The following is a 12,720-nucleotide window of genomic DNA, read 5'->3' as shown; positions in this document are numbered from 1 at the left end:
GATGTAGAGGAACATCCAGTGGAAGAAAAGCATAGGGCAAAGTTTGTGGGGCGTCCATGCCCTCTGTATGCGTCACTCTCCCAGCACCAGCAGGTGCTCACCAATGCAGAAGCTCTTGGAAGCCCTACTTTAGGGATTATTATGGAGGCTTTATCACATAGACAACCAATCATTAACTTCATCTTTAGCCCTTCTCCCCTTCCTGGAGAATGGGGGGTGGGGGTAAGAGGTGGGGCTGAAAATCCTAAGCTTCTAATCAGAGCTCAGTCTTTCTGGTAACCAGCCCCCATCCAGGAGCTCAGCAAGGGTCACCTCTTCACAACAAAAGACAGTGCTATCATCCAGGAAATTTCAAGGGAGTTGGGCGCTCTGTCAGGAAGTGAAGTCAAAGGCCAAACATTAGAACAAAAGATGCCCTTAGTGCTCTTATCTCATAGGAAATCACAAGGATTTTAGGAATTCTGTGCCAGGAACCTGAGTCAGAGACCAGTACATATATTTTCTATTATTTCACAAAAGCAGATTAAAACAGTGGTGAAACTGGAGTGAGGGATATAAACACCCTACATATGTCCCTGCAAATGCCTCTAAGGTACATATGTGCTTCTTGGAACATATTCAGAAAATCCTGTAGCTCTCAGACTATCACTCTGTCCCAAAGCCCACCTTATTTATGTATCCTCAGAATCCCCAGAAATGCCTGCCCCATGTCCAGCTTCCTTCCACACAGAGCAGAGCTGTTCCATTGAGGGAGGTGGGCACTGGAGGAGAAAACAGTAATGGCCTCATTCGCCTGGGCTCATGAGTTTTTAATTGTGCCAGAAGCCAGTGTATTTTTTATAGTTTTCTATGGCTTTACAGGAAGTACAAATACTCCATGAGAGTTCAGAGATGGGGGAAAATATCACTTTAGGCTGGGGATAATCAGGGAAGAGGGAAGTTTTCATGGAGGAGGTGACATTTGAACCAGGCAAGAATGGAGACAACAGACTTCTAGATAGAAGAGAACAGGGAGGAAGGCAGAGGCAGGAGACATGGGCATCTGTGGGAAAAGGCATGGGCTCCTAGCCTGGGAAGAGCCAGGTGGGAGATAAGAGAAAAGACTGTTGGGGTCATCCCGTGAGCCAGGAGTTCCAGGCAAAGGAGGTTAGATTTTACTCATCAGGCACGGTGCCTCAGTCAGGTCTCAGCAGAAAGCAGAGGGCACACTCAGGAGGGGTGACTGAGGCACACTTACAAGTTATTACTAGTTACAAAGACAGGAGCAAGGTTGGGGGAGAGCGGTGGGGGAGGTTGAGCACTCTGGAACTGGCAAGAGCAGGGAAGAGTTGACCAGCCCAAGGCCTGAAGGGGAAAGGGGAAAAGGGAAGAAGGAGTTACCACAGGCTGGTGAGAAACAGCAGTAGGAGAGGGCCACCCACAAGGATAAAACCAGTCTGCAACGTGTCTGGGAGATTGCTGAAGCATGCACGCCAAACCTCACGGTGCTGCCCACTGCAATCTTATTTACCTTCTGGCCTGAGCGGAAAGCATGGGATGGAAGCTAGAGAGAAGAGAGCCCACTGAGCAGTCCAATGTCATCCTCCTGGGACCTGAGCAGGGTAGAGCAGAGAGGAGAATGAGTCTGCAGGAAACAACGGAAATGTCTGGTGCAATGGGGAACTAGCAAAGGTTTTGAATAGGCGAGCCCCACGAACCGAGCTGACTGCAGGCCAGAGAATGGAGGGAACAAGGCTCTTGTAATAGGTCTGGAGAGAGAGGCTGAAGACGCAGACCCTGGGCAGTGGTAGAGGGGCACAGGGTTAGGAACTAGGCTGCCCTCAGATACATGAGCTTTTCCCCTTTAGCAGTTTCTCACTCCAATCGGATTTTTGAGAGCTTATAAACTTTCTGATCGGAAAACTGATTTTCCTATTTGTGGACTTCTCTCCTCAGATTTGAACCTGTGGTCTCAGGAGCTGGGGTGACCTGATGGGACATCCTCAAGAAGCTTCTGGACTCTGAACAAGAGAGAGGCAGCACCTGGCCATGTGTGCTCAGGGGAAGGCAGGCAGGCCACCCCTCACAGGTCCAGGCGCTCACCTCTGCAGCCTGTGACTTAAGCAAGCACTGTAGCACTTTAGAAAATGACCGCCCGGATCCTAGACCCCGATGCGTGTTCTGAGGCTCCTTCTTGTTGCCAGCCTGAAAACAAAGGGAATCCCCCCCCACACTTATCCAAACTGATTTCCAGAAGCAGAGATGAGTGGAAATTTTCACTTACAGAAATGGACAAATTGCCAATAGAGTTATTTTTATCTGCAGTTTCTTCTGGATTCCGGAAAAGCCTATTGAGTCCATGAACTCACAGAGCTTTAAACAAAGTTGAGCCATAATTGATATGTCATACAGCTTAGTGGAATCTTGAAAGAATCTGAGTTATTTTAATTAACAGAAAGCATTTAAGTACACAGTGGACAACTCCAAATTGTGGAGAAAGGCCATTGAGTATTTTTGTGAGATGTAAATCACGAAGCATTTGTTTTAACCTGTAATGGCACCATATTAAATGATTTTTTTAAAACTACACCTTCTCTGTTAAAAATGCTGGGTTTTTTTTTTAACCTCAGAAACCAATGGCATACATTTTAAAAATTTGGCTAATATGCTGTCCCTGCAAAGATATCAGATGGGTACCCGTAATGGTCAAAGCCCCAAATGCAGGCTCCTTTCCTGGCCCTCTCTCTGACTTTAAACTCCACCTTTCAGTGCTCTGTCCACGTCTGTGACACAGTGACATTCACGAGTCGAGGTCTTTGATGGCTGGTGCTGTAGAAATGCTGTGGAATCCCCTTATGTGTGTGTCGAGGGGGAGGGTAACTGCACATAGCAACAACCCGTTAATCCTGCTAAATTTGGTCCGTGTGCTGCAGCCGTGAAGCTCAGGGCACTAGCTGACCTATGAACTATCCAAATGTGTGCATCGTCGAGCACAGCAGAGTCCTCCTAGGTTAGTGGGTTATTGTTTTCAGTTTGGAACCATGAGGACTGGAGCACATGTTCTGTCTTCCCCTTAGACTGTGAGCTCCTGGGGGGCAAGAAGGGAGCAGGATTTTGTCAGTGCTGCAGCGTCTTGGGTGGGATAGATGCCTCATGCACGATCAGCTCTAAGACGCATCCTAATATGGAAGAGGATGGCTACGTATAACACTCTTACTTTGTATGACCTTAATATGATTGGCTAAAAGGAATGTAATGGCAATCCTTAAAAACAAAAGAGCTGGATGAGTTCTGTGTCTTTAAAAAAAAAAAAAGTACCTTTTACAAAGGATGCAAAAATAGCATTTGGGAGAGTTTGAGGAATTGAGAAAGGCCGAACAAACAAAAATCACCTATGATCTCATCATCTCAACACAAGTATTTTCATTTTTGCTGTTGGCGTTTGGTCCTTGTCCAGACATGTACACGATTTCAGCCATAGTTGTGATTTTCTATTCTTTTTTTTTCTCCAAATTTATCATTGTACCACGGGCTCCCACCTATGTGGCTGACTAGTTCTCCTAATTATCATTTTTAATGGATGCACGAGTCACGGATCATAGTGAGCGAGGATTGGGCCCAAACTCTCTTCATCCCCTGATCGCCATAAGCCCGTATTTTGACTAGTGGACTACAGTGACATTTAGGGTTCCTAAGGACTAGTATCAGTTCAGAGTTGTTTAGGAATCCCTGAAAGGCCTGGGTATTTCCATTTCCCCCAGTGCACAGACACCTTCATAAATGACCTCAAGTCCCTTTGGGGATGGCTTCGAGGAAGATCTACAGTATTTGTGGCATTGTTGCAGGGTCCTTTCTGAGAACTGGGGAAGAAGCTATGACTCTCAGTTGTGAAAACTCAAGTCAGATTTCTGTCATATAGATCAAGTAATGCTTTGATAGACTGGCCATCAACTTAATTCTTAGGGCCAACCATCACTGAAGATTTCCTACAAGTAAAGGATTCTGATTGCTCTTCTGAGATCTTATCTCCATTGAAATAAGGAAGCCCATCCCAGGGCAGCATTTCCCTCCAGCACCCTCGGCCTGCAGAAAACAAGCCACCTGGAGGTGTCCAACGTGACTGGGGCTCCCTCACTAAAGCATTTCTCAATGCTTTGGTGAAGGGAATATTCCTTGGGCCCTTTCAAGGTGAGGAAAGATGCACGGGTTACATATGATAAATTACTCCATTTTCTCTAACTCCTTAAGCCTTTAGGATCCTTCCTGTACATTATTCCACAGAAATTCTATCAACTCATTGTCACTGTTGAGCACAAGTTTCAGCCGAACAACTAAGTAAACAGACCACTTCCAGCTCAAACTCATACATTTGTTTCAGCTTGCTTTCACTGTGTAACACAGCTTATGGCTTATGTTTCTCATGTATGCTTTTATGATTGTGTAATTAGCAATTTAGGCTGGGTTCAGCGGGGGCAACTCATTTCTGCTTTATGGGGCATCAGCTGGGCTCACTCACGCATTTGCAATCAGTTGACACATTGCTTGGAAGATGCTGGCCTTAGGTGGCCCTGCTCACATGTCTTGCAGTTGGTGCTGGCTCCGGGCTGAGCCACGTACCTTCAGCAGGTCTATCCATGCTTCTGCAGTATGGAATCTGGCCCAAAACAGCAAAAAGAGGGACAACCCCAATGTGCAAGTAGTCTTCAGGTTTCTGTTTGCATCACATTTGCTAATGTCTCTTTGGCCGAAGCAAGTCAGGTAGCTAGGCCAAAATCAGTGTGGGAGGGACTTACGTGAGGGCCTGATCTATAAAATAGTATGATTCCCTGGAGGCTACTGCTGTAACAGTCTACCATAGCATTAAGTCCAAAAATCCATGGAGAGTGTATTATATCAGGGTTACCTAAATTTGGCCCCAGTCCAAGGTTGTATTCTGTTTCTCTTGGTCTGATACCCTTAGAGTCCATCCCATTGTTTATTAGGTAGGTTTCTTCCCGTATGAATTTAACAAAATCTTGTGATTCTTTTGGAGTAAAGCCTTTTCCTCCAGAGCCAGACTCTGCCCTTCTCCCCCTGAATACACTAGGATCTGACTCTAAATAAAAGCCCAAAGACCGTGAGAGGTGAGAGCAGTGGGTGTAGAAAGGACAGGGATCCCCATGCAAGGCAGCTGCCTCATCTGTGCTTATTACAGGTTTTCAAGCACAGGGGGGCTGGGATCATCAAATAGGGCTTAAGAGGCTTCTTCCCAGGGAAGCTCAGGGATATTGAGGGGTTAGGGGAGGTCAAGATTTTCAGGATCATCCAAGTCCGCCCAAACGTTCCTGTTCCTAGTCGTCAGAGTCCTATTCCTTCCAAATTTCTGCCTCAACTTCCACACGTGAGACTTGGCCAGTCTGTGACTGTTTGCCTTGGGTCTGGTTTTTTAGATATGTCTGTCCTGTAACTAAAAGGAATAAGAGACACGGTCTGGGGAGGCTTAGAAGCCATCTGATGCTCTGAAGACGATTTGAGCGGCGAGCTCTGGGCTCCTAGTTTTCTTCCTGCGAGCACCCTGGTGCAGTCCGAAGCAGCCACCTTACCCTGCATTCCTCATGACCGTCTTTGCCACCGTAAGGTGACCGTTAGTGCATCTCCAAATCCCTGCCTCCTGCTGGCACTCAGACCTAGCACGAATAGACCGTAATGTGATGAATCACAATGCCATTGCATGCCATAGATTACTGGTTCCCATTTTCCACTGGCAGAGAGTTAAGCTCTGAGTTCGAAGCAAATCAACCCCAGCATCCTCTTTTTCAGAGTCTGTTTCCTAGGACCACTGCTGATCCAGTCCTGTACCAGCCAGGGTCCAGTCAGGAAAGTGAAGTGGATTTAATATTAGGAATTTGTTATAAAGATACTAGAAGGCAGAAAGAGCAAAAAGTAGATACCAAAGAAACCCAAATATTAGAGCTGCAGACAGCAGCTAGCGTTCTGCTGTGGGCTGCTGACAGAAGTGACAAACGCAGGAACTGGAAACAGGAAGGAATTCTCTGCCTCCCACATTCCCATCCCCGAGGGCCTCCCATCTATTGAACTTTACAGGAAGCCAGCTGGCAAGGGACGCTGGTAAATGCAGTTTGCTGAATTCTAGCCGGAGCCTGGCAGAACAGAAGAGAGGAAGGTAGGCTTGGAATGGAGAACGGGAGGTAAATAACCAATTCCTGCATCAAAACTTATCTAGGTAAACGGAGATATATCTCCTGAGAGAGGAAAATACAGAGGCAGTGGATTCCAGTTACATTGTGGCGCAAGGAACTTTCTTAAACTTTGTGGCATTTGCCCATATAACAAGGGCCTAATATACATTTATTGATTAATTGGAGAAGAAGATAGCAATAGGGAACTGCTTTGGCCAGGAGCATAGGACAAAATAAATTTATTTTTAAATGCATTTTGTAGAAGAAGTTGTATCAGTCGCATCCTTTGGTTGCAATTGAAAGAAAACCTGGAGCAAATGGGCTTATATTAAAAAAAGCAGAATGCATTTGCTTATGTAACAGAACAGCCAAAGGTGTGGGTGGGCACAAGGGTCTAACGATGACATCGGGATCCAGGTTTTTTCTACCACCTCTTCCCTCTGCTTCCTTTTTGTGATCTATTGTCAAACATGACTTTGTATTTTCAACAGTAGGCTCCTCTTAGGGGAAGTAAACTCCAAATAGCATGTTTGCGGCTCTGTTCTGTTTGTCCTATAAAAATAGAATTCCATGTTAGAACAGATGCAAGAAGTACAGAGGAAGCAACTAATGCCCAGAATTTGGGGTTGTACAGATCAAATAGAAATATAACCAGGTTAGAAAAAAAAAGAGAGAGAGAGAAGAAATATAATCAGACTGCTGGTCAAATCAGGCAACTTCCCAGGGTCTTGATCCCCCTTTGCTTTAAAACTCAGCACATGAAATGCTCTACCTATGGGTAATTTAAAGTTTAAATCACCACGAAATTTAAGGAGGCCTGTTCAATCATAACATTGGCAAATGTTTTTTAATGATAACACATATTGCTCCAGAATATGTCGTTAAATTGGTAGACTCATAGATTATTAGTGGTCATATAAATCAGTACAATTTTTTGAGGCACATTTGTCTATAGATTGGAGGCCATACAATTTGTCATACCATTTGTTTAATTGTATTCTGTAAATCGGAAATAATTCAAAAAGATATAGAAAGCTAAAGACATGGAGACATTCACTGAAAATATAAATATGTGATTTTTAAAAAGATTTTATTTGTTTCTTTGACAGAGAGAGCACGAGCATGGGTAGCGGTAGGCAGAGGGAAAGGGAGAAGCAGGCTCTGCATGGAGCAGGGAGCCTGATGTGGGACTCGATCCAGGATCCTGGGATCATGACCTGAGCCGAAGGCAGACGATTAACCAGCTGAGTCATCCAGGCATCCCTAAATATGTGATTTTTTTAAAAAAGCTTTTCCATAACATTGAGTGAAAAAAAGCAAGGTATATAACTCTATACTCAGTTAAAGTTTAAAAAAATGAACTAAAAAAATATGCTTGGATATGTAGCAAGAACCATGTCAAGGTTTATACTTCTACCCAAAAATACCATTCCAAGGATTTTTCTAAAGGAAATCCATAGACTGAAGTAAAATATGTCTTATATGAAAAAATGTACTAATTACAGTCTTATCTAAATGGTCCCAAACTGGAAATAACCTGTCAAACAACATGGAAGTGAGTTAGCGATAGTAATTAGTATTTGTATTGCAGACTACTATCTAGTCGTAAAATGACAGTTGAAAAGATTATATGGAAATATGGAATAATTGTTACAATATAATTTTAAGTGAAAAAAATAATTTCTCACCCTGAGCCCATCACTACGTCACTCAGTTTATGTACATGATCTCTTTTCACGCTCGCACGGTCTGATGGGCAGAAAGGGTGTGATCCTCATTGTTAGATGAGAAGGTGCAGACAAAGTTCATTAGTAATTTTCCCAAGTTCACACAGTCAGTAGAGCCGGGATTCAAACCTAAGCTAACTGACATGGAAGCCCTTTCTCCTTATCTAACTAGCATGCTATAAATCCCCAGACACTTGAGGATAAGTAGCAAAAGTAAAGAGAGAGAGAATCAGCCCAGAACAACAACGTGGGAGTCTTATATTAATGGTTTCCTTTTTATTACAATGTCAAGTCCAAATAAATAAACAACAAATAAGAAAAAAGAATGGAACAAAAAGCTGGAAAGGAGTATATACACTAAATTATTAATAAGGTTTTGTTAAAGTGGAGGAGCTGTATGTGGAACTTCCCCCTTTTCTCTATTTTACAAAAATTTTTGGTAATGGACAGCACTTTTGTAAAGTATTATTTTAAGTGTTCCCTTTGGCAGCACATACACTAAAATTGGAAAGATAGAATGTTAGCATGGCCCTGTGCACAAAATTCTGTAAAGCATTCCGTATGAAAATACAGCTATATAGCACGATATGGAAGCCAGAGCTCTTTATACATATTGATCATTGAAACACCGTGGTACTCAGAAATAGCAATGGTACGTCTGGCAATGTGTTATTAGAAATAGGAATATCTGTCATTTTCTTCAGAGATGAGGAGAACTATGATTTCACTTATACGTGGAATCTAAACAAAAGAAATGAACAATGAGAACAAAAGAGAAAGAGGCTCAGAGGTACAGAAAACAATCTGGTGGTGGTCAGAGGGGAGGGATGGGGAGACAGGCAAAATAGGTGAAGGGGAGGAAGAGGTATAAACGTCCAGTTCTCAAATAAATAAGTCACAGCATAAGGAATATTGTCAATAATATTGTAATAATTCTGTATGGTGGCAGATGGTGCCTCGACTTAATGTGCTGATCCTTTCATAACGTCTGTACGTGTCGAATCACTATGTTGTATACCTGAAACTAGCAAATATGATATATCAACTATACTTCAATTAAAAAAAAACTGGGGGGGGGGCGCCTGGGTGGCACAGCGGTTAAGCGTCTGCCTTCGGCTCAGGGCGTGATCCCGGCGTTATGGGATCGAGCCCCACATCAGGCTCCTCCGCTATGAGCCTGCTTCTCCCTCTCCCACTCCCCCTGCTTGTGTTCCCTCTCTCGCTGGCTGTCTCTATCTGTGTTAAATAAATAAATAAAATCTTTAGAAAAAAAAAAACTTCCACAAAGTCCTGTTTTTAGCACGTTTGGGAAGAAAATCTAAAAGCACATATTCTTTCCTTTTTTCTTTCCTCCTCTCCTTTGCTGTCTCAGCTGTGAAATTAGAATGGTAATAACAATCTCTGTCTCTGTCAATGTGATGAGATTATGGTTAATTTTTATTTTCTTTATATTCTTCCTGTATTTGAAAGGTTTTTTTTAAAATATTTTTTACTTTATTATGTTCTATTAGCCAGCATATAGTACATTAGTTTTTGATATAATGTTCAACGATTCATTAGTTGCGTATAACACCCAGTGCTCATCACCACATGTGCCCTCCTTAATGTCCATCACCCAGTTACCCCATCTCCCCACCCCCCTCCCTTCTATAACCCGCAGTTTGTTTCCTGGAGTCCAGAGTCTCTCATGGTTTAAAAAACACATTTTACATTTATTTATTTATTCATTCATTCATTCATTTATTCATTTATTTATTTATATTTGTCAGACAGAGAGAGAGCATAAGCAGGGGGAGCAGCACTCAGAGGGAGAAGCAGGCTCCCTGTTGAGCAGGGAGCCCGATGCAGAACTCAATCCCAGGACCCTGGGATCATGACCTGAGCTGAAGGCAGACGCTCAACCAACTGAGCCACCCAGGCATCTTAACATTTTACATTTTTAATCTGAAAAAAACAGTAAACTTGATGTTTTAAATTATTTTATTTAAATTTAGAAGATTCTTTAAAAATTTTGATTTTTTTTTTAAAGATTTTACTTATTTATTTGACAGAGAGATAAAGACAGCCAGCGAGAGAGGGAACACAAGCGGGGGAGTGGGAGAGGAAGAAGCAGGCTCACAGCAGAGGAGCCCGATGTGGGGCTCGATCCCATAACGCTGGGATCACGCCCTGAGCCAAAGGCAGACGCTTAACCGCTGTGCCACCCAGGCGCCCCTAAAAATTTTTTGGTATTTTAAGGACACCTGGGTGGCTCAGTCCATTAAGCGTCTGCCTTCAGCTCAGGTCATGATCCCAGAGTCCTGGGATCGCGCCCCTTCTGGCTCTCAGAGGGGAGCCTGCTTCTCCCTCTCCCTGTGCCCCTCTTCCTGCTTGTGCGCGCTCTCTCTCTCTGTCTGTCCCTCTCAAATAAATAAATAAATAAATAAATAAAATCCTTTCAAAAATATTTTGAAATTTTAGAGTTTCAGTGTCTATCTTTTGAAAATCAAAAGGTTGCATGAATGCCAAAGAGTATAGTATTTTTGGCAAAAATTTTATACGCGCAGCCTGTTTTTTCCCTTACGTCAGGTGCACACTTTCACCCGTGTTTTTAAGAGACGTTAAAAAGAAACTAAAAGAAAAGTTGACTGAGTGAAAGTGTGCAGAGGCGCTAGGGTTGCCAGCATCCTGCCCGCTCAGTCAGGTGTGACGTCGGCCTCTGCGCACAGCGCATGACCGGCCTGTGACAGAACGTGTGACACACACATGTGACGGGCGAGCCCTCCCGTCTGCTCCACGTCGGGCCCTGGGGACTTGACCTCCGAAACCACCCTGCCGGGACCAGGCAGTTCAAGGGTGGGGAGTGTGAGGGGTCTTTCCAAAACACACACGTTGTTTGAGTTCTTGTCTAAAAATGAGAAGGAAAGAACAGTGAGTGTGAGGGGCTGGAATGTGACGGTTGGAAGCTGTTTGGGGAAATGCCGGTCCGACCATCTGCAGCTCGCCCCCGTGAGAGGTTTAATGAAAAGTTCGAGCCCCAGAGTCCAGAGTCTCTCATGGTCCGGGACATAATCTGAGGGTTACAGAAGGGAGGGGGTGGGGGGATGGGGTGACCAGGTGATGGGCATTAAGGAGGGCACATGTGGTGATGAGCACTGGGTGTTATGGCCACCGATGAAATGTTGAACACTAAAAGAAAAAAAGAGAAAGAAAGAAAGAAAGAAAGAAAGAGAGAGAGAGAGAGAGAAAGAAAGAAAGAAAGAAAGAAAGAAAGAAAGAAAGAAAGAAAGAAAGAAGAAAGAAAACTTCAAGCCCAGGCTGGCAGACGCTGCACTTTTCTGAGTGTTCATAGATGAGACGGGGGGTTCACTGGACTCCCCAACAACATCATCTCCCTTTCAGGGCCACCTCGGGGGAAAGGCCGCTGGTCTAGTCCCAGCAATCCATCAGATTCCATGTTGGGGCTTGGGACCCCCGTCAGCACGGTGGGAGATGTGAGGGGTACACAGTATTTATGAGATATACACTACACTTTCAGGGATTCTCCGGGGCTGGAGAAATTCACATGGGAAAGGTTGTATAAAAAGCAAGGCCACAAAATAAATAAATAAATAAATAAATAAATAAATAAATAAATAAAATAAAATAAAATAAATAAAATAAAAAGCAAGGCCACATACAATTAAGGGTCTGATGAGAGGAAACAGACCATAAGACACAAAGGAGTTCAAGTGAGTGGGAAGAGAAGCACAAGACTAGGGAGGGAAAGAGAAATGTACTGGGCCTGGAAGGTTTTTAGTGACAGGGAGGGAGTAGATCAGTAACGGTGGCAGGGCTGAAATTCAGAAACTTCGCCGACCTGCCCAGCAGTGGCACTGGTCCAAAGGCGGAGAAGCATCCTGGAAGCTGGTTGTTAAGTGGTGGCCAGGGGGCTATCTGGGGGGACCTAAGGGATGCAGCAAGTCTCAGGAGATGGCAGGATGGCGGGGGATCACTCAGGGTGCTCTGGACTGTGACTATTTTCTATCTAGATAGTTCTACCCACTACAAAGGTGCAACCATACCAGTATCTGCTGAAAATCAGCCTTGAATGACGGCAAAATGTATACAATGTGTAAAACTTGCTTTTGTATATGGCATTTCATTTGATCTGTCAGTCTATCTACCTGTCTAACTAGCCATCTGTCTGTTTCTCTGTCTGCATATTTACCTATCTTTCTGTCTGTCTGGCCGCAGAGACCAAAAACATAGGTAAAGATGAAGACGTGGGTCTGAAGGGAGCCATCACGCATCTTTCATTCAGTCATCTCGTCATTCCTCTCACAAACTCAGGGCCCCTGGATGTTGTCAGCTGGGCACTCAGCTGAGGAGTCCATCCAGAGCTGGAATTGTCACATGGGAACTGGGTCTCATGGCACAAGCCCTGATATGCAGCCAGGTCAGAATCTGCAAATGGCAACAGGAGGAAACAAGTGAATCATAATCAGTATGGATCCGAGTCAGGCCTCAGGGGAGGCTGGTCTGACAGGGAGGCAAGGACAGATCAGAAATCCAGTCACAGTGTTTTGTCAGGAACTGATGGCTGTCCGGCTTTGCAAACAGGTTTGAGAAGGAAACGAATGGAGCCCGAACCAATTGGACTCGACAGTAGTAACATCATCATCATTTCGATTTCTGTGGCACATTAAGATTTGCAAAGCATTTTCCAATATCTAGTTGAGCCTTACTGCCAATTGGTAAAGCAAACAGTGCAAACATTCTCATCTCAGTGATAAGGCAAATCAGGTTGAGAGAAGGAAAGTAACTTGCCGAATGTACCCATTTCTTTTTAAGCAGAGTTACCAGTTGGTTAGCTC

At 44.1% G+C, this 12,720-nt stretch overlaps 1 protein-coding gene across 5 annotated transcripts in view; it reads left to right on the top strand.

Moving 5' to 3' along the window:
* The window catches only part of PDCD1LG2 (programmed cell death 1 ligand 2), a 110,742-nt gene that overhangs the window by 73,786 nt on the left and 24,236 nt on the right, over window positions 1–12,720 (top strand). The window contains exon 7 of one of the 5 annotated variants that reach the window (XM_057305587.1): window positions 1,936–2,568. The exons of the other annotated variants lie outside the window; for them this stretch is intronic. Coding sequence (XP_057161570.1) covers window positions 1,936–1,941 — 6 coding nt within the window. The 3' untranslated portion in view covers window positions 1,942–2,568. Of the gene's footprint in view, window positions 1–1,935; window positions 2,569–12,720 lie in introns of those variants that run through there. 5 annotated transcript variants of the gene reach the window in all.

The sequence above is a fragment of the Ursus arctos genome, unplaced genomic scaffold (genome assembly GCF_023065955.2).
Source record: "Ursus arctos isolate Adak ecotype North America unplaced genomic scaffold, UrsArc2.0 scaffold_33, whole genome shotgun sequence".
In the NCBI taxonomy this organism is placed as follows: domain Eukaryota; kingdom Metazoa; phylum Chordata; class Mammalia; order Carnivora; family Ursidae; genus Ursus; species Ursus arctos.
Note: the sequence above shows the minus strand (reverse complement) of the source record. Positions and strands in the feature narration are given on the sequence as shown.